Here is a 22,681-nt window from a genome sequence, read left to right as displayed (position 1 = left end):
TCTAATTAAATATATTAACATAAATATAAAACTCTCACAAAAAACGACTTAAAATGCTTCCTTATTTAATTTAAAGAAATAATTTTATTGTTTAAACAAGTATACTGAAAATTAACAAACTTCTGTTGTTTTATAGATGCTTAATGTCTAAAAAACTAAATATTTACTTTTAAACTAAATAAATTTTGAAAGATTTTGATCTCAAAATAATGATAAAAACGTTTTTGAAGCAAAATTTTGAAAGAACTTTATAACTTTTAAAGTTTGGTTTTAAGTAAAACATTTCTTTTTCAATGTGATATCGTAACTTATCAAAACCATAATTATTTTTCACAGGAAAATTAATTACACCTGTAATGCAGTTTATATGCTAAGATTATTTTTAAGAATAACAACAAGTTGAAAAACTGAGTTGTTAGAAAGTTTTATTCTGTACAAAGCTAACACTAAGCATTTCGACAACTACACAAAAAAAAATACAATAAGAAATAAAATATTCTAAATATTCCCACTAAAAATCAGAAGTCTAATGATGTATACAATATAAAGTAAAAATAAAAATAAGCTGTATTTTTATCGTGTTTTTGAAAATTAAAGATAAAAGCTTAATTAGTCATGATGAACGAAATTAAATATTTAAACGTTCAAATATAAGTTGTTTTACAATTTATAAAAAAACCTTATCGTGTATGTTCAAGCACACAAATAGATTTAAGCTGACTGAAATCTACAACTTTATTTTGAAGTACCAGAACTTGAAATTAGAAGTAAAAATACAAAAACTTAAATTTACAAGTCGTAATAAACGGCAGAATAATTTTACAACCCCTGATGAACCGACATAAAAAGTATTCAAAAAAACATTACCACAACTTTTAAGATCATGAAAAATCTCCGATAATACATAAAAAGTTGAAGGGAAAGAATTTTCATAGTAGATAGTGTCTGAAACAAAATATGAAAACTATACAAATGTATTCTTTTGCTTTGTGAGTTTTTGTGAAAGTATAATAAGCTTTTTTCGATAAAATAAACAATAGAAAATTACACGAAAGAAAAATATACAAAGAGAAAAAATAAATTTTAATATGTTTTAGAAAACAAAAAAAAAATCTCCAATGTAGATAAGTTTTCACAAAGCAGATTTTTTTTACAAAGAGACAATTTTTACATATAGAAATATTTTTACATATTAAAAAGTTTTTACATATTAAACAGCTTTTACAAATCAAAAAGTTTTTACATATCAAAAAGTTTTAAGAAAGTACAAATTAATTTTTACATATAAAAATATTTATACAAATTAAAAGTTTTTAAAAAATATAGTTTAATTTTTACAAATAGAAATATTTTTACAAATTAAAAAGTTTTTACAGATAGAAATATTTTTACATTTTAAAAAGTTTGTACATATCAAAAGTTTTTACAAATTAAAATATTTTCAAAAATTAAAAAGTTTTTAGAAAATTTTAGTTTTTACATTTTAGAAAGTTTGTACATAATAAAAGTTTTACAAATATAAATATTTTCAAAAATTGAAAAAATTTTAGAAAATTTTAGTTTTTACAAATATAGATATTTTCAAAAATAAAAAAGGTTTTTAGAAAATCTTAGTTTTTACAAATAGAAATATTTTCAAAAATCAAAAAGTTTTTAGAAAATTTTAGTTTTTACAAAGAGCTCACAATGAAGTATGGCCCGGATGTTAGTGAAACTCTTTTATATAAACTGTTTATTAATTTAAAAAAATATATATTCTATTGTTTAATTTAATATATTCTACTGATTTTTGTTGTGGTATTTTTTTTTTTCAACTTTCATAACATTTTTGCATATTTTGCACGCTCTGGATTCTGAAAAAATAAATTGTTAGTTAAAAATATAAAGTGTAAAAATTTAAATGAGATAAATTTGCTAGTGTGTTTATTTTTTATTTTTAAACGCTTATTGCAAATGTTAATGAACATTAATATTTTAAAAACAATAACTTGATTTTTTGGTCAAGTTTATTTTTGCATATATACCAAACTTGTTTGGTTAAATGTACATATGTAAGTACAAATTTTTAAAAAACATTCTTTGAAACCTACTTTTTAGAAAACATTGTACTTTACTTTTTCTAACACCCTAGTTTTGTTCATAAAATTAGTATTATATAACTTATTTACTTTTAAGAAAAATTATTCTACTTTAAATGTTTTTTTTTAATAAACTTGATTAGTAATTTATGCTCAATATTGAACTATGAACTTTTTACAACAAACAAATACTAACTGTGTTTGTGCGAACAAACTCGTTTTTTGTTGAAAGGTTTTGATAGAAAGCGCTCACAGAACTTCATCATTCTTCCCATGATGTTGTTGATGTTTTTGTGTTTCTTGTGCGGGAATATCTTGTTAAACGTGGCAGGCTTCGGCTTGTAAATCGCAGGACCTTTTCGTTTAATTGTTCCTGTTAAAATTTTTTATTTCTTTTCTACGGTTAAGTCGATTTATAAACTTTAGACAAAAAATAGTTTTAAAATGATTATAAAGTTTCAACATACTAAATTGTGTGTACGTTTAAAAATTAAAGCGTTTGTTAAGTTTAAAATAGTTGTATGATAGTTTTGCAATAAAAACTTGATATCGTTGAATTGTTAGCTAGCGTTTTGTTTTTAAATCATTTAAATTTAAATTAATTAATAGATTATACGTGTTTAAAAAGTAAGTTTTGTAAGTTATACTTTTAAGCATGTTTTTTTACAATAGACTAAAATATTTATATAGTTTTTCTAGCTGAAATTCACTTGAATTATGCAATTAAAAGTATTCGATAAATACAGAATAATACAAACATTTAAAAGCGTCATGTTTTCAGAAATATATTTAATACTATTATAGGAAGATTTTTGAAGGATATTTTCATTAAACACATGTTTATTTTTACTTGCTAAATCTCTAAATTTTGTATTTATTTGAATTTATTCATACGTCATAATTTTAAGTTATTTTTTAAAGCTGTTCACTTAACAAGAACTTATTCAAATTTTATTTAAAAATTTTCACTTGACAATGAAACTCGTATAGTTTTGAAAAGCTTTGTATAATATAATATAAAACAAAATAAATAATCTATTGGTATTAAGTTGCAAATGGTTTTTTTAATACTGTTCTTAACTTATACTTTAGCATTTGTGTATAAAAACTTTAAACGAACTTCTTGAAAAGGATCCGCAAACGAAAAGTGAAATCACAATCAAAATCCAAATTTTCATTTTCTCCACTACTCTAGCCTTGTAACCTTTGATGTTTTGTTATTCGTACAAGTCTTTTATATCAGCAACGCGGAAAACCCCGATTAAAACAGAAGAAGGTTTTCAATTGACGTCAGTAAACAGTTGAGCAAAAAGGCTGAAAACAAAAATAAAAATTTATCACTTTTTATAAAAACTTGCGCTATTTTCGTCAGAAGTTCTCTGTTTTAAGTAACTTGATTGATATTTTTTGTAAAATTTTTGAAACAATAATCGAACTTTATGCAACAAAGCCGAAATTTTTAAACGTTTATTTTAATTCTTTTAAACTTATATAGATTTTTTTAAACTGTTTTTAGTTGAATTTCTCGTAAGTTTGCCTCATTTCAAAGGATGTGTCGTCTTTTAATAGAACTGAAATTTTTTTAGCACAAATTTAGTCTTTTAACACATGGTGAATCTATATCCGATAAAAAAAGACTTTAAATAAATTTATTTTTATTTTAAGCTTCAATTTTATTTTAAATATAAATAACTTGAAATTTTTGGTAAACATTTATTTAAATTGGTCCTTTTTAAACGTTTTTTTTATTTTTTTTTGTTTCGTCAATAATTGCAGGTAGCTGTCAAAATTGCACGAAGACAACTTTGCACGGGGACAACTTTGCACGATTTGATTTTTTTTTTCGTTATTTTATTTTTTTTTTCAATTAATTATTTTTTTACTATCACTGTTATCCCTAACCTTACCTTAGTTCAGTAACTTTTTTTTTAATTTATCTTTTAGTACTTTTTTCTGTTTTTTTCTATTTACATTTTTTCTATTTTGTTTTATAATCTCGTGCAAAAATGACCCTCTGTGCTAAATTGTAACTCGTTCAGAATTGACCTTTGGTGCAAAACTGTCTTCGTGCAATTTTGTCTCCTCGTGCAAATTTAGTAACCTCGTGCATTTTTGACCCGTTCCCATAAAATATCGCTTTATTTTTATTAAGATAAAGTTATTACTTTAAAACTATCAAAAAGCTTGTTACAGTTTAATAAAAGTTATTTATAAAATAAATCATAAAATGTTTTTTTATCTTTATACTTAAATAGAAGTAAATCATAAACTAAAAACAAACTATCTTTAGTCTTTAAAAAATATTATACTTACATAAAACTACACAAGAAATAATATTGTTCATTTACTAGTACTGAAAAAACTAAATCAAAAACTTCGATATCGAAATGACACTAAAACTAAAGGTACAACTTAGTTAAAAATAAAATAACTACACACTTTTTTTTTCTTAAATTTATTTGAGTACTTTCGAATTAAGTCTTGTCAAAAATTGTATTTTACTAAATTAAACTGGATTGGAAGTATATAACACTGCACTGTAGTTTAAAGTTTTAAAATATAAAATGACGTAATAATCAAGTGTAAAAGCTAATTAAATGCTCATACTAAAGAACTGTGCTGTACTAATAAAACTTGTTAGATTAAAATCAAACTAAAATAAACAGCAATAAAAAATTGAATAAAACTACACTTAAAAAAAATTACGCGAAACCAATTACTTGGAAACTATTTAATATAAGGTTTTAAAAAGTCTAGTTTGGTATAAAAACTTTTTCTACTTAAATAAACTAGGTCTAAAGATTAAATACATAAGGCTTTTAGGTTATGTAACTGAAAAGATTTCTCCGCTCACAACTATATTTGACAAGACTTACTTCAAAAGTACTCAAATAAATTTAAGAAAATATGAAATGTGTTTTGTTATATTTTTTAAATAAATTGTGCACCGGAAAAAATTGTTTAAATAAGCTTTAAATGCTTTTTAGTGCTCTAAGTTAGTCAAAAGTTTGATATTTATTTAAAAGGAACCATCAGCAATAAAAAAATAATGATTTAATAAAATCATTAGTTGCTACCAAGTATTGACGTCATATTTACAAGAAGATTAAATTATGTTTATTTATACATGTTTATTGTGATGGTTACACATACTTTATAGTTGTAGCTTGTCAATTATAATGTAATGTACAAACTAACTTACATCGAATTATCTGAATATTCAGATCGATTATAACTTTTTATTGTGACTTTATTGTGCTTGTAAATATCGAAAATTGTATTATGTTTTATAAATAACTTTATCAAACTTACATTCTAAAAGTGTAGCTTTTAAATTTATAAATGAAAACCTAAAAACCTAATGTGTTCAAGTAAATATATATATATATATATATAGCTTAAAAGTAGTTTTAATTCATAATTTACTAATTATTTTTGCTACATAAATACTTTAGCTATTTTTGTTCCAAAAGTTCATTCGAATGTTTTTTAGTTTAACTTCGTAAAGTGTTGTTCGGAAAAGTGTCTAAAGTATTTTTGTTATTAACTTAAAAGTATATGAAAAACTCTAAATGTTAACAAAATAAACTATATAGAATTAGTTTGTCAACAAGTATTTGGAAAAAATACAAAGGTTATTTTAGATAACTTTTTTGGGGTAGAAAATCTAAACAAAAAACTATAACAAATACTTTGCATTTTTATTGTAGTAGAAAGTTTTTCGAAATTCACTTTTCGACTACTATTGTTTCTAACTAAAATATAGAACTGATATTAAAATTTATTAAGCCTTGATAATAAATGCATCATAATGAGTTTAAATAAAAATCTGAAATAACAACTCTTTAGATAAAAAACTGGGAAATTAAACAAAGAAGACTTTTTAAGCATAAGTAAGTAAATAGAAACTTAAGATAGTGAAAAATATTACAATAAAGTGTAATCATACAAGTTTCAAATTTGTTTCATTTATATACGTAATAAATAATAGATATAATAATAATGTTAAAAGTCTTTGAAAAAGTTTAAAGTAAAATATAACTATCGGAATTTAGTTAATGCACTTATTTAAATAGATTAATACAAAGTCATTTTATCATTTATTTATATAAAAACAAATTTACATCAATCGTTCCAAATTAATGTTTTGTTAAAAATTTCCTACTTATTATTCAAACTTAAACTTTTTGTGCTATTATTTTTTATTAGTAGAATTATTTAGTCGCTTCTAGAATAAATTAGCTATATTATATTTTGTTAGTTTTATTTTAATTATTTATACTTTAAACTGGTAAGTTTTAAAAAATATCAAGTAATCTAGCTTACCTTAATTAACAGTTTATTATTTACCCTTGAGCTTATCGTTGTAATTAATACTTAAAAAATAATAAGCTATTTGTTTACTTCAAGCTTAGAAAAATTTAAGAAAAAATTAGTAAATTCAGTCGAAGTTAATGTATGTAAAAAATTTATACACTTTTGTCTTTCATAAATTTTTTTTAAGTCACTTCTTAGTTTTGAATAAAATAAACTTTAAAACAACTAAATGCAATTTACTAGTACGAACCTTCACCAAAAAAAAAAGAATTGAATGACTAAGGTTATGACAAAACTGTCCTAAAACATAAAATGAAACACGTAAGTTGTTATTTATCATTTTAATCACTTCAAAATACTTTATAACCTTCACTTCTTATATATTTAAAATATTGAGGGAACTCAGTAAAAATTTTGTACTAACTACTGATACTTACAATAAAGCAACTACTGTTAGATTTTGTTTACCATTTTTTATTTATTTTTTATTATCAAAGATTTATATTGTACAATTCTAATAGTATACTATATAATTATATATTTGTATAATGTACTTTAATAGTTAATTCAAAATACATAACACAAAGTTATCAAACTACATATGGGAACTAAAAGACACAAAAAAGGCTACAACTTAAAATGGGAAATACTCTTCAGAATTAAAACCAAACCAAAAACAACAAATCATGTAACTTTTTAAGCTTAAAATGGAACAAAATTGAAAAAGTCAAAAAATTAGATTCATCGCTAAATAAAAGATAATAAAGACAACAAGACTTCACAACCAAAGTATGTATTTTAAAAGAACAAAAATATTGATCAATAACAAAAAAAGCAACAAAAGAAAACTTTAAATAAAAACTAACAAGACAAAACACTTGTACATAAATTTTTTTCAAGGTTAGCTAACTAAATTTATTCAAATTTATCGGAAAAGTCATAATGTGTATTTTTGTGATTCTTAAAAAAATAGCTATACTTTTATTATTGTTCTGATGAGACGGTAAATGCGTAGAAATAAATCGAACATAAGTAGTTTTTTTGCGTTAGTAATGCATTGTATTATTTATATAAATGTATGATTGTCTACTGCTATAAATAGCTTTACAGTTAAACTAAATTTTAAATACAATTAAGCAAACTTTGTGTGTACTTAAGTTCGATAGAATTTCATTACAAAGAAGTTAATCTAAAAAAGTCTCAATTTAGAGTAAAGCATAGTTGCCAGTTTTTAATCAGTTAAGCCATGTAAGTTAAAAAAAACTAGCATTTCTTTCAGCAATTACAGTGTGAAGTAGGATAGAAACCACAAAATTTAAATCTTTTTTGTTTTGTTGACATACATTTTAATAAAATTCTATTTTTGATTTAATAACGAAAACATAAAATGAAGACACATGAATAAAGTAATCTAAGAAAAATTTACTTAAAAAATTTCAAACACATTTTATAAGGCAAAACAATGGATATCTTATTAAATAAAAACAAGCAAATTATATTAAACATTTTTTTATTCTGCATATAATTTAAAGAAAAGTAGTCTATGATTTAAAAAACAAGTGAGATACAAATTTTAATTATAAAAAGTTTAAAGTTTCTTATTGCTATCAAATGAACTTATATTTAATTTTATAACTTTTATTAGCTATAGGAGTTAAAATGATAATTTCTAAAACTAGTTTAATAAAAATTTCCATCGTTTTTTTTCATTCAAAGACTTTAATGTATCACAATTAATTTTTATTGCAATTAAATGTTTTATAATTACTTTTTGTATTATTTTTTACGAATGTTTATCTAAAACCTAACCTGTGTTAAAACAAATTTTGGTAGTTTAGTCTCATTAGTTTCAGCATAACAAATCTCTTACATTATATTTTATGAAAAATTATATAAATAACTATAAACAACGCTATGCTAATATTACGTGGTAATAGTTTTCATGAAGTTATTAAAAGTTTTTTTTTTAGTAACTTTTTCAGTATGTGAAAAACTAAATACACTATGTTTCAGTTTGAAAGCTAATTATTGAAATTTAAATAAAGCAATATACTTAGATTATCAACGTTATAGTCAAGTTTAAAATTATTTTAAAAAGCATACAAAAAAATGTTTATGTTTATTAAAATCAAATTTTAGAATACTTAAAAACTATAATAAAGTCTTAATAGGTTGTTAAATTAACAATTTTACAGTTCTCACGTAAAAATAATTTTAAGCACTTTAGAAAAATCAGATTTTTTATCTCAACAAACACCATTTTTACTTTTAAAATATGCTTTATACTTAAATTTTTGAAATTCTTATTTTTTCTAAAACTTATAAAAAGTTGCAGCCAAAATAAATAGCTTAGCTTAATTAAAACAAAAAATTCGATTTTAGTTTCAAAAAGTAATATAATTGATTTTAAAAATAAAAGTTATAAACTAATTTCTAATTTCTTCTACCCTTTAATCTTTTATCTTTTTGTACAACCTGTGAACTAAACATAAACTTTCTTCTTATAGAGGTTTTAATTTATGTTTTTATTTTCAACCACTAAATGCCGCTGCATGAAATCCAAAAAGCTAATTTGTAGTAAATCTGCTTGATTTTACTTCATAGAAGCTTTAAACTTATTAGTACATTTTACAATTCAAACATAAACATGGCACAAAATAACACAAAGAAACAAAAAACTTGCAGAATTTTACTACCTGATGGTAAAGAGTATCTGTGTGATATACCAGTTAGTTTTATTCAAAATTTTTATAAAAATCATATTTAAACTTAATTTAATGAAGTTTTTAAAATAACTATTTGGTTACACTTAACAAATAAGTCAGTTTAAAAAATATTTTAAGATTTTAAATTTTTGTAATAAATTTCAGTTTAAAAATGGTATATTAGTTATATTTAAAATATATATATGTATGTAACAATTGTACAACTATGAACACTAAAGGTCCAAAGGAGATAAGGTAGTTTTTGTATAAAAGCCAAAACTATGAACTATAAATAATACATAACAAAATGTAAACAGCTTGATTAACTTTTTGAAAAAAAGTTATTTGTAAAAAGTTTTAGTTGATCATTAATGTATTTATTACAATTATTTTTAATCTTAGTTGTGTAAGGAATTAAAATATTTATTCAAAATTTGTCTACCTTTTTATTTTTAGAACTTGAAACCTCAAACTTTGAGCAAATGTTCCTTAAATATTTTTAAATATTTATAGTTCTGGAATTTATAAAAAGATTGAAAATACAAATTTTATACAAAGTTATAAACAAAAGTTAAATGGTTGTTTTGCCTAATTTTATTTTCAATATTGACAAAAGTCTCTCAGTGGCTTAAATATAAATACTAGACTTACTAAAAAAATTATCAAAGGTTGGTTCAAAATTGAAGAAGAAAATAGGTTTAATTGATTTTTTTGCTATATTGGTTTATGAATTACATAAGGAGCTTATTGAAGTAACCAATTTTAAGTTTTGTAAACCCATTCAAAGTGCCTTGAACAATCAAAATTATATATAACTTAGAAAATAAAAAATAAATTTTGTAGAGGTCATCACTTGGTTCTTACTTGCTGAAGAAGTTCTTCGATTTACTGAATCTTGTTGAAACTGATTATTTTGGTTTGTATTTCCATGACAACAGCTCTTGTAATTGGTGGATCGAGCCAGATAAAACTGTTGAACACCAAATCAAAAGTTTGCAATATATTTTGTTGGTCACAGGCTGTCTGTCATAAATAGTTTTTTGAATTATTTTTCTATTCAGTTTCTAAAATTATAAAAATTAAACAAATATTTAGGTTTTAAAACAAGTTCAAAAATCATTACTTTTTTTTTCTATTTCATTTATATTTTAAGTTTGCATGCTTATAAAAAAGTACAATGAAAATTCTGCTAGTGAGAACATTAAACATTTAACAAATCTAAAGCTTTCTATTATTTAACTTTTCCCTGTAATTTATAGTCATGTACATTTTAAATTCTGTTAAGCAATAAAACCAAACATAGTTTTTGTATTCTTATTGTAACGTTTTTTTTTTCATTATATAAAAAAAACTAATAAACTTCAGGTGACAGGTGGGATTTGTATTTAGGAGTGAAATTTTACCCACCAAATCCAAATCAATTGCTTGAAGATTACACTAAATACTACATGTGTGTCCAACTTAGAAGTGAAATTGCAAGTGGAAGGTATTCAGTTTACTTAATACATCATACTTCAGTTTTTAGTTAGTAGAAGGGATTAGTAGGAAAAATAGTTTCGAATTAATTTGACAAAAATAATTGTTTAACTTAAAATTATAAAGCCAAATAGTTGTTTAAAAGAACACTTGTAAAGATGTGTTTTTTTTTTGTTTGTTTTAATTCAGATGTCTGTAACCATGTATTGTAAAAAGTATTTGAGTTAGTTTGGTAGCCTATTAAATATTAAAATAAATAGATAAACATTTTGAACATAAGATTATGTTTAATTTGTGGAAGTAAGAAGTATATATACATAAACTATTGTGAAAATTCAATAGTTTACTTAAAAGGTTACTATTTACAAAATAAAATTTTTTACATAGCAACCGTTTTAACAGATTACCATGTCCACATAGCAACCTGGCGTTACTAGGCTCATTTGTGTGCCAATCAGAATTAGGGGATTTTGACAACATAGACCCCAACAAAAGCTATGAAGATTTCAAATTTTCCCCTAACCAAGATGATAGTCTTTTGAATAAAATAAAGGAAATGCACCAGCTTCATAAGTTGGTATATTTGTTATATACAAATAAAATGAAATAAATAACTATTCTAGTGAACTTGTTCTACTTGGATCTTTGTTAGCAAACGCTTAAATTTATATTTTTGAATAGTTATATTTATTAAATATAAATGTATTAGTTTAACTGAAAACTGTAGTATCAAACTTATAAAAGTCTGTAATACTTATTAAAGAAAGTATTTTTTTGAGAGAAGCTTCAAAAACATACTGTTCTGTTAATTAGTTCATTTAAAACACTTTACGGTAAGTTTTTATGATATATTAAATAATAAAATTTCTTCACACGCATAACACCATAGTTGTGTTACCTTATTATAAAAAAAGTTTATACATCACTCTAGTTATGTATAAAAACACACAACTAGTTTGTTTATTTTCACAGAGGAATGTCGTCTGAAGAAGCTGAAATAAACTATTTGAAAAATGTTTCAACTCTGCAATTGTATGGAATTGACTTACATCATTCTAAAGTTTGTTTATTTATTGTTTTTATTATACTCCTAGAATAACTTAGCTTTTCTAATGTAGGAAAGTTGTAAAATAAATTCAAGTGATATTTATATTTACCATAAAAATACACAAAAATTAAAAACAGCTATTTTAAATTAAATGTTTTCAATATTTCACCTGTTTGAAAATGGTAGTTTTGTTGCAAATAGTTATATTCCAAGATAAACTACAACTTATTTCTGTGTAGATAACAAAATAAACAAAATAGTTGTTTGTATAGTGTTGTAAAAACTTTCTTACATTCCAGCTGTTATAAAAAATGTAAGTTATGTTGTCTGGTTTACCATGTTCATATTTGTATTAAGCTTTTGATAATATAATAAATTAAATTGAAAATTTTCGAATAATATTTTTTATTTAAATTCATAATATATAATTTTTTCAAGTAAGTAAAAAAAATTCAAACCCAATTTTTAAAACATTTTTTTTTAATTGTTGAACCCTGTATTGTTATTAAATTTATTTAAATTTACAGTACTCTATCAAAAAATATAAACTGTTTTAAAATACAAAGAAACACTAAATAATCCCAACAGGACAGCAAAACTGGTGTTGAGGTGCAAATAGGAATTGAATGGAAAGGAGTTAATATATACAGAGGGGGAGCATTGGACCAACAATTACCCTGGAAATATATTATCAAGCTGAACTATCTACAATCCACTTTTGTTGTTCACTACAGAATAAAAGTCTGTTTTGTTAAATAATATAATAGTGCTGAACTATCTACAATCAACATTTGTTGTTCACTACAGAATAAAAGTCTGTTTTGTTAAATAATATAATAAAGTTTATTTACAATCTACATTTGTTGTTCACTATAGAATAAAAGTTTGTATTAATAATCAAGTTATGTTTATGTGCATTTCTTTTAACTTTAAGTTGTTATTCAATTTAGTACAAAAAATTTTTTGTTAAAATTAAACCGATTTGTTTCTGTTGTTTTAGAATTATTTTTTTATATAAACAAGCTATTTTTTGCTTTGTAATTAACTTATTTTAGTTTTAGATAAAAGTAAGTGTTTTTTGATTCTTAGAGTTTTAAATATCCCTATACTTTTTATATTTTTTATATATGTATCATTCATTATTAATAATAATAAAGTTACTCGTACTAAATGTAATGCACGATTTTATATAAATTTTACTAAACATAATTAATTTAGTCTTGTCTTTATGTTAGATAAATATGTCAAAACTAATTTTTATGGTTGAACTTAAGAAAATTATTTAGGAATAATTAAGTAAGTACAAAGTAATTATCTATTTTTTATTTTTATTTTTCATAATAGTCTGTTTGAAGTTAAAATCAACAACAAAAAAAGTTTATTTTGTTTTAAGTAAGTTTTTATTTTGTTTTTCATGGCTATATCTTGAATTTTATGATTGTACATATTTCTGAAATACTTTTAAATGTCTATATAATCATAATGTTTTATGTTTGTTACTGCGAAAGTTTACTTTTTAGTTCAAAAAGACCACAGTCAAACAAGTTAAAACGCTAAATATTTTGAAAGATTAAAACAAAATTATATACTTACTAGATGTATTATAAATAAGATTATATAACGTCCACTTACATATTTGATCATATATCTGATAAAAAATTGTGGTTTTATTTGACACAGCTTTATTTAATATGGTTAATTCATGCGTTTATTTAACTGATAAAAAGTGTGGCTTTAAGAAATGTATAATTTGTTAACATTTTATGTAAAATATTTTTTTTCCAATTTATAATAAAAGCTTTAACTACAAAAACGTCAAAATTAAGTTTATTTTACAACTTGTATTAAAAATAGATCTAATAGTTAATTTGTTCATTTATTTAATGAAACTTAGTATTTGTGGTTTTGTGTATTTCATATATATTTAGTTTAGTAAATCTTCATTTTTAACTTTTTTCCCTAAATTTGTAATCTTAGATGTTGTAAAGTATTTACCTGTAGTACATACTCATTATATATTTTATTATTTTTTTCTGTGTTTGTTAAAAATACTTTTTATCCCTAAGTTAGAGTTAGTAGCTTATGTTATTTTAGTTTAAAACATATTTTTTATTAATACACATCTGTTTTTATCAGAAAAATGTTAAAACTTGTTAAATATTTTCTATTTCATAAATGAAATTTAATCATTATTTATAATTGAATATACGTGTGGTTTTTAATTGAAATTTAAACTTTAATCTCTTTGAACTTGAATTTATTTTATTAAGTCTAAACGTGTTCAAATTTAATTTAAAATATATGTTTTAGTCTATCACTATCATTTTCTTGAATCGTTTATTACTTAAATAATTTTATATAATCTAATTATGTTTTTAACATGTTTGGTTAATATTTTTGATCGTGCTTTATTATTTTCATTAAAACTATTTATAGTTGTACTAACAGTTTTTTAATAATTTTATTGCCTAATTTTAAAGTTTTTTTTTAGTTTACCTTAGTTATATTATTTAACATAGGAACTGTGAAATAACACTTAAAATTATATTTACTAAACAATAACATTTTAAACTTCTAATTTAAGTTTACCCATGCCAGTTTATATTATTAAACTGTGTTAAATGAACTGTATCAATTAAGTTTGTTCAACTTTACTTAATTGAAACAAAACAATTAAATAGTGCTGTATTAACAATTTTTTATTTTTAGTTATTTTATAATTCTATAGAGTATATAGTTTGTATGGTATAGATATACCAATTAAAAGATGTTGCTTGTTTTTTTATTTTGTTCAAGATTAAACTAATTATTTATCACTTAAAATCATGAGCAAACATTAATAAAAAAAAAAGGTTATTCATCGAAATATTTATACTACTATTTTGAATTTGATATACACATTTTATAAGTATTTAAAACTTTATGAATTATCTTATTATTATTTTAGAATAGTAGTTAAACAATATAATATGTCAAGCTATTGAAGTTTTAAATGATGTATAAATTTCATGTATGTTTTTTTATTTGTACTTAATTCTCTCCACTAGATCATCAGTTGTATATTGTACAACATATAATTTAATTTTAATTTAGAATGAAGTTCAAACTTATAAGAAATCATTTAAGATGACAAACCATAGAAGTTCTAAAAAAGTTTGGAAGTCAGCAGTAGAAAACCACACATTTTTCAGGTAATTAAAAAAATAATAGAAACTATTTCAACATCACTTTAATTTCAACTTTTATAAGTTTAGATTAACTTTTTCAATGAAATACATTAATGTTTTTTAAATTTTATATAGAATATCTAATTATCAATGTTAGGTATCAAACTAACTGTAAAATATTTTTCTGTAATATTATATTACACATAAAAAAATTTTAAGTTCAAACTAATTCTTAACATAATCTTAAAGAAAGGAATGTAAGCTCTGAACTTTTTTTATATAGTTAAAATTGTAAAAGTTTAAAACTCTTCTGTAGCATTTAAGCCATCTATTGTTAGATAAATGCTTTCTTTTTCATTTAGAGGCACTTTTTATTCATACAAGATACACAAAAGTCTTTTTTTTTCAAAAGATGGATTATGCTAGTACAAAAAATCCAAGTAAAATAAATTTATATTTATTCGCAGAATTCCATGGTAGCAAATTATTTACAAAAATATAAATAATATAATAATACAATTTTTATATCTAAGCCTTAGACTAAGGTTATAGCGTGTGGCATTAATTTTACAGAATTGAAATAATTCCAAAATATTTTTTTTAATAATACTTTGAGACGAATAACATGTCATGTTAGCTGCATATGTTTAACTAAAGAAATGTTTTATGAACTCTTTATATAAGGTTATTTAAATTTGAATTAATGTTGGTTTAAAAAAAATTTACCATTTGTTGAACTGAAATTGTTACGAGTTAAAAGCAAATTGTTATGCATCAAAAGCTTAAGGTTGTGTTTTGTTGAGTTTAAGTAAAGACATGTCAAAATATTTAATAACCGCAGTTTTATTACTGTTTCACATTATAAACCTTGAAGAGAAGTTTTTAAAATAACTTTTTTATAATACAAGTAGCAATATTCGAAAACTAAAACATAATTTATTAATTCTGATCACTGTGTAGAAATCCTTTTCTTATAAATTTTTAGTAAAATGTTTTACAGTTAATGTTATGTATTAAAAAGTTTCGTTTGCTTAACGTTTTAAGCCTCAAACTCAAATAGCTATAAGAAATTGAAATATTTTTTCTTAGATATTTTGTATTTGAACCATCTATTGTTAATTAATTTTTTTATGTGCAACTTTTTAGTCTTACAAAAACAAAAATATTCTAAAGATTTATAATACTTGTAAAGAATTCGAAATTATTATTTTTTCGATATTTATTTTCAAAAGTCGCGCGTAGCATCTATATATTCTAAAAAATGTTTCAAAACTGAAATAATTATACTTGAAGTTCATTTCGCTTATTTTTCCAGCTTTTTTACAAAAGTTTTTTACAAAAAATCAGACGTAAAATATTGATTAAATTCTATATTCACAAAACTTTGGAAAATTAATTTAAATGACAAACATGTGCTGATGCGTAATTATTAATGAAATTTTAGCTGTCAAGTTAAATAAACTTTATTTAAGGTTGATTTAATCTGTTAAAAAGTGAAAAGTTTTTTTTAAGTATATTAAAGTTGTATTTTTAACTGTGAAAAATTTTTTCAACTGTAAAATGTTTATTACGTTTTGTAAAAGAAAATTTAAAAATGGTATTAACAAACCTGAAAAAAACTTATTAATTTTGATGATTAGAAGTTATTCGGTAGTTTGATATTTTGTTTTTTAAAAGTATAAAAAATATTTTAAGTTTAAACAATAAGTTAATCAGTTATATATGTAAAGTGTGACATTTTTTTTTAAAGTTCATAAAAAACGACTTATTATAAACATCGTTTATATAAACTTTAGACCAGTTTTTATTTAGTCAAAAAGGATAAAAAGTTGTAATAAAATATTCACAATATTTTTTTATAATATCATTGTTTTTGTATTATGAAAATTATTTACATACAGGTATGATATTAAATATTTATCTAAAAGTTAAAAAACAAGAAAAGTCTCATCAGCTTAAATTTTATTGATTAATTTATCGATAGAAGTTAAAGTCATAAATAATTAATAAGAAGCTCTGTACAAGACACTTGCAATTTACAAGATACTTTATATTAGTTTTTAATTTACTTGTCATATATGGTTTATCTATTTTACACAATCAATATTCTTCAATGTTAAATATGCCACTTTAAGCTAAATAAAAGTTTTTATCTAAAACTATAAAAACACAAACAAATCAAAGGCTGTGTTTAAAAAGATTTTTTTTTCTGAATTAAGTTTAATTTGTTTTGTTAATGTTTTTAGAATTGGAATAGTTTAGTTTAAAAAACTAAACCTAACTTCTAATTGCAATAATTTCGAACTAACATTTAAATCCACAAACAAGAGTTCAATTAAATCGATTGAAAGTTTAAAAACAAATAGATTAAGCTGTAAATTGTTTTAGTTTAAAAAATAAAAACTAATATTTTATATTCTAATTTTAAAAGTCCAAAATAAACTTAAATTATTTTTTATATACCACAGTTTGAAATCAATTAGGGTTTAATTTGTTTAGTTTAAATTATTTTATTTTTAAATAAAAAAGTTGAAGAGAATTTTAACTTTTTTAGATAGAACTGAAAATAAATAATATATTTTAATCAAAAGAATGTAGTTCAGATATTTTTTTTTAAATAAGCTTAGTTTTCCGACTAGTTGAAGGTTGACCTCAAAAGTTTAATTAAATTAAATTATTTGTCTTGTAGTTCACCAATTAAGTTAGTTTTATTTTTGAAAAGCAGAACAAAGTTGTAACCAAGTTTTCCTGTTTATAAAAAATTGCCAAATAAAGTTTCTTATCTTTTTTTGTTTGTTTTTATTACATAATAAATTACATTGCAAGTTTTTATCATTACAAAGTTTGCATTTGCGAAAAGTCCTGATGTTTAATATTTTTTAAATTTTAACTTTTTTATCAGAATTTAGATACTTTTTATTTAATGTTAAGTTATATAAAGTTGCAATATGTTCTTGCTCTTTCTTTATTTATTCAGTTAATATGAACCTTACATCTAACTTTATTGTATTAAGTGAAATAAATTGATTTAAATTAAAGTTCTATATATTTTCAGTTCACATTTGAACTGCAACTTGTTTTAACTTGAATGAAATTAAAAACTGTATTACAATTTCAAGTTTTGAAATGAAAGAAATAAAAATAGTTTAATATTTTGTTACAATTGTAAATATATTAAAATTTTATATTTAGACACAACAGTTGCAATTATTTTTTTGCGATATAAGTTTTTATTGCATTAAATTTGCACGTTTAAGAATGACATTTTAAGAATTATAAATAGATTGTTTTATATTTGTAATATTAAAACATGATATTAATGTAGACTAAAAAGTTGAAATTTATAAAAAAGTTATTTTAGTTTTCTGTTTGCAGCTACACATTTAAATTTCGCAATTAAAAATAGAATGAAATATAAAATAATGTATGATATTTGCAATATGTTTTATATTTAGAATATAACAGTTTTGAATGTTACCTTGAATTAAATAATTGGTTTTCATTGAAAAGTTTGGTTTTTTAGTTAAACATACCCTTGTCTTTTTCAAGTTCAAATAAATGATCAATACAATTTTTTGCTACAATGGTTTGAAAAGAACACATAAAACTTTGTTATAGTAATTTCCACTGTTACAGTTTAATGTCTATAAAACTGTTAGATGAAATCATTCTAATAAAATTTTGAACATTTTTCTAGACAGTTTTGTAATTAATGTTTAAAGTTACACAGTTTTTTTTTTCTTTAATACTGTTTAACATAAAATTTTGTTTGCTTATTAGTATTGTAGTTTTAAGTGTTTTTTATTTTATATATTTTATAATACCTGTTATACCTATTGTACTTACAAGGTTCATTGGTAAGTAGAACTTACAATAGTAAATAGTTATTCTGAAACTCAAAAGTCGAAAGTTTCAATTTACTGCATATTTAATATGTCTGATACAAATTCAAGGTTTTATGAGTCATTTTGGTTGCAAATTTTTATTACGCTGATATTCATTATATGTCTGTAAATTTGTAAGGTTAAAAGTTGTTATAAAAACAATTGAACTTATATACCAGATAGAAATTTTCATTTATGACTAAAGTTACAATTTAATGATTTAAAAAAGATAGTGTGAATTACTTGTAAATATATATTTTTTCATACACAGTTTAAAAGTTTGACAGTAATATGTATTGGTTAATGTTAGGTAGTTTGTATAAAAAAAGACTGTAAACTAGAATAACTTTATTCATTTCTCTTATAACTAATACTTGAATATTTCACGTCTCTTGAGTTTTAACTTAGAGAAAATGATATTTTATGATATGAAAGTATGTTTTATAGTGTCTGTTAAATATCAGTTTCATAAAAAGTAAAAATCCACCCAGACTTTGAAGTATTGTGTGAAAAAAATAACTTTATTATCAACAAAACATTTACTACAATCACATAAGTTTTTTTTTGTAAATTTAAATTGATTCAAACCTGAACAAAATATTTAGATTAGTAAAAACTGTACAAAAATTGTTTATAGGAATGTTAGAATATTAAATTCCAAATACTGTTACAATATCTAATATGTCTTATTAAAAAAAAATTAAATTTGGTAAGTTTTAACTAACTTAAAGTAAGAGTTTTACTTTCAATAATTTCCTTCTAATGATTTTAATGATTTTTAGATGGTTAAAACTTTAATCCGTTTTAGTTAATTACATACAAAATATATTTATTAGAAGTTTGCAGATTAAAAAAGACTTAGAATTGTTAAATTTTATTTTATATTTCAACTAATGCTAAAATTAGATATACGTATAAACTAGTTGGTCTTTAAAAGTAAAAATAAAATCAAATATAATAGTTCACTACTGCTATTTGTTATATTAAAAATAGTTTAAAATATTTTTACACAGAAGTGCAAATACTATTTGAAATATATATCTACTGAAATTTAGTATATTTCAAAAAGATCATGAATAATAGTTGAAATATTTTCAAATATGGTTCAAAAAAACTGTAAATTGTTTTAAATACTTAGCCACTGAAATTCATATAAATTTTAACAACTTGTACATATTTTTAAATGCAATTCAAAATATCTAGTAACTAAAGTTTAAATTTGATTCAAACAAAGTGTACATATTTTCAAGCATTTAGCCAATGAAGTTCAAATATATTTCAAACAAATTGTACATATTTCAAATATCCTTTTTAAATATTTAGCTACTGAACTTCAAATATATTTCAAACAAATTGTACATATTTTAAAATATTTAATCACTGAAGTTCAAATATATTTCAAACAAATTGTACATATTTCAAATATCCTTTTTAAATATTAAGCCACTGAAATTTTAATATATTTCGAACAAATTGTACATATTTCAAATATTTAGCTACTATATTCGAATATACTTCAAACAATTGTACACACTTTAAAATATTTAGCTACTGAATTTTAAATATACTTCAAACAAATTGAACATATTTCAAATATTTAGCCACTGAATTTTAAATATACTTCAATCAAATTGTACATATTTAAAAATATTTAGCCTCTAAAGTTCAAATATATATATTTCAATAAATTGTAAATATTTCAAATATTGAGCTACTGAAATTTAAATATATTTCAAACAGATTGTACACACTTTAAAATATTTAGCCACTGAAGTTGAAATGTAATTCGAACAAATTGTACATATTTCAAATATTGAGCTACTGAAATTTAAATGTAATTTGAACAAATTGTAAATATTTCAAATATTGAGCTACTGAAATTTAAATATATTTCAAACAGATTGTACACACTTTAAAATATTTAGCCACTGAAGTTAAAATGTAATTCGAACAAATTGTACATATTTCAAATATTGAGCTACTGAAATTTAAATGTAATTTGAACAAATTGTAAATATTTCAAATATTGAGCTACTGAAATTTAAATATATTTCAAACAGATTGTACACACTTTAAAATATTTAGCCACTGAAGTTGAAATGTAATTCGAACAAATTGTACATATTTCAAATATTGAGCTACTGAAATTTAAATGTAATTTGAACAAATTGTAAATATTTCAAATATTGAGCTACTGAAATTTAAATATATTTCAAACAGATTGTACACACTTTAAAATATTTAGCCACTGAAGTTAAAATGTAATTCGAACAAATTGTACATATTTCAAATATTGAGCTACTGAAATTTAAATGTAATTTGAACAAATTGTAAATATTTCAAATATTGAGCTACTGAAATTTAAATATATTTCAAACAGATTGTACACACTTTAAAATATTTAGCCACTGAAGTTGAAATGTAATTCGAACAAATTGAACATATTTCAAATATTGAGCTACTGAAATTCAAATATATTTCAAACAAATTGTACATATTTCAAATATTTAGCCACTGAAGTTGAAATGTAATTCGAACAAATTGTACATATTTTTAAATATTAAGCCACTGAAATTCATAGTTATTTCAACAAATTGTACATATTTTCAAATATTTAGCTACTGAAATTCAAATATATTTCGAACAAATTGTACATATTTCAAATATTTAGCCACTGAAGTTGAAATGTAATTCGAACAAATTGTACATATTTTTAAATATTAAGCCACTGAAATTCATAGTTATTTCAACAAATTGTACATATTTTCAAATATTTAGCTACTGAAATTCAAATATATTTCGAACAAATTGTACATATTTTAAATATTTAGCTACTGAAATTTTAATATATTTCAAGTGGCAAGCGTGTTTACACAGTAAATATTTTCTTCTGCGAGCGTAAACTGTTTATGATAACAACTCTCAGTTTACTAAATTTTTATAAAAGTAAAAAAACATTTTGCTGTTCTTAGAAAGTTGATTGCTTTTACAAGTATGATTTTCTAAACTGGTTTTTATCCAAAAAATAGATTGAAATGTATCAGAAGTATATCATGTAATTAAAAATTTTATCGAAGAAAATTTAAGTATAAATATAGAATATAGAGTAAAAATAAAAAACAGGGTTTAACTATATTTCAAAATTTCAAACTTCGGTTAAATTTTTTTTTAAAACTAAGTTTAAAGGCATGGGGGTCCGACATTTTTTTTTACAAAAATTAACATTGGCTCGTATATGTAAGGACAAAGTATAAACTAAAATCTAGTTTAAAAGAACATAAAAATTTTAATTAGTGTTTGAGGTATAGACGTTTTTGTAGAGTGATTCCAATACAAATGTATGGACCGCAAATTTTTCAGGGTCAATTTTCTCGGAAGTTTAAGAATTCACAAAAAACCTATCTACTCCTTCATTTTTTAAGAAACATTCCTTTAATAAATTAAAAGACTTTATATTGGATTTAAAAAATATTGAACAATAAAATTTTAGATTAAAAAAAACAAAAAAAAATTGTGGTTTTTTTAATTAAAATTTATATTTTTCAAAATTAAAAAAGTTCCTGCATTCAAATGATTTAGATATTAGTAATGGGCTTACTGTGAAAATTTGAAGAAGATTGGTCAAAAATGAAGGAGAGGATAAATTTTTAAGGAAATAGTCTTTTTTTTTACATTTTTAGTTTGCACCTTTCATTAGGAATCTATTGAGGTCACTGACTTTGGTCACTTATATCTTGAAAGTTACTTTGAACTTGTTTAGCTGTTAAAAACGTCTGCTAGCTCAGATTAAACTCTACAAAACAAGATCAAATTGTAAAAATAAAGGTGCACTCCCCTATGCCCTTAAGTTACTTAAAATATATTCTATAAGTTTTGTCATTTATTTTGTCACTCTGGAGATTAAATAACTGAGTTGAAAAAATATAAAATAAAGTTGGAAATAAGCTTCTGTATCTTTTTGTGAAAAATATGTTTTATGGACTGCTGAGTTTTAAACTGTTTATAC

At 22.0% G+C, this 22,681-nt stretch overlaps 2 protein-coding genes across 2 annotated transcripts in view; one reads left to right on the top strand and one right to left on the bottom strand.

The window, feature by feature from the left end:
- Positions 1 to 1,738: 1,738 nt before the first annotated feature.
- LOC145841752 (uncharacterized) lies at positions 1,739 to 3,265 on the bottom strand. The gene is made up of 3 exons (XM_082949106.1): positions 3,199 to 3,265; positions 2,275 to 2,451; positions 1,739 to 1,853 (listed from the first exon to the last, which is right to left on the bottom strand). Exons 1-3 carry the CDS (start codon positions 3,254 to 3,256, stop codon positions 1,780 to 1,782), a joined length of 309 nt encoding a protein of 102 aa, XP_082805232.1. The 5' UTR covers positions 3,257 to 3,265; the 3' UTR covers positions 1,739 to 1,779.
- A 5,738-nt stretch (positions 3,266 to 9,003) lies between these two features.
- Positions 9,004 to 22,681, top strand: part of LOC145840603 (band 4.1-like protein 4A) — a 28,459-nt gene continuing 14,781 nt past the window's right edge. The window contains exons 1-7 of the mRNA XM_082947910.1: positions 9,004 to 9,123; positions 9,944 to 10,091; positions 10,466 to 10,586; positions 10,979 to 11,149; positions 11,549 to 11,636; positions 12,213 to 12,365; positions 14,718 to 14,815. Of these exons, the coding sequence (XP_082804036.1) occupies positions 9,043 to 9,123; positions 9,944 to 10,091; positions 10,466 to 10,586; positions 10,979 to 11,149; positions 11,549 to 11,636; positions 12,213 to 12,365; positions 14,718 to 14,815 (860 nt within the window). The 5' untranslated portion in view covers positions 9,004 to 9,042. The remainder of the gene's footprint in view (positions 9,124 to 9,943; positions 10,092 to 10,465; positions 10,587 to 10,978; positions 11,150 to 11,548; positions 11,637 to 12,212; positions 12,366 to 14,717; positions 14,816 to 22,681) is intronic.

This window comes from Thalia democratica, chromosome 7, assembly GCF_965202585.1.
Source record: "Thalia democratica chromosome 7, ktThaDemo2.hap1.1, whole genome shotgun sequence".
Lineage (NCBI taxonomy): Eukaryota > Metazoa > Chordata > Thaliacea > Salpida > Salpidae > Thalia > Thalia democratica.
The sequence above is the reverse complement of the archived record's forward strand: the minus strand, read 5'-3'. Positions and strand labels throughout refer to the sequence as shown.

Coding starts and splice junctions, on each gene's coding strand:
- LOC145841752 (XM_082949106.1), bottom strand. CDS start 3,256: ATGAAAATTTGGATTTTGATTGTGATTTCACTTTTCGTTTGCGGATCC. Junction 2,452..3,198: donor TTGCGGATCCTTTTCAAGAA/GTTCGTTTAAAG, acceptor AAATTTTAACAG/GAACAATTAAACGAAAAGGT. Junction 1,854..2,274: donor AGTTTGTTCGCACAAACACA/GTTAGTATTTGT, acceptor TTATTTTTTCAG/AATCCAGAGCGTGCAAAATA.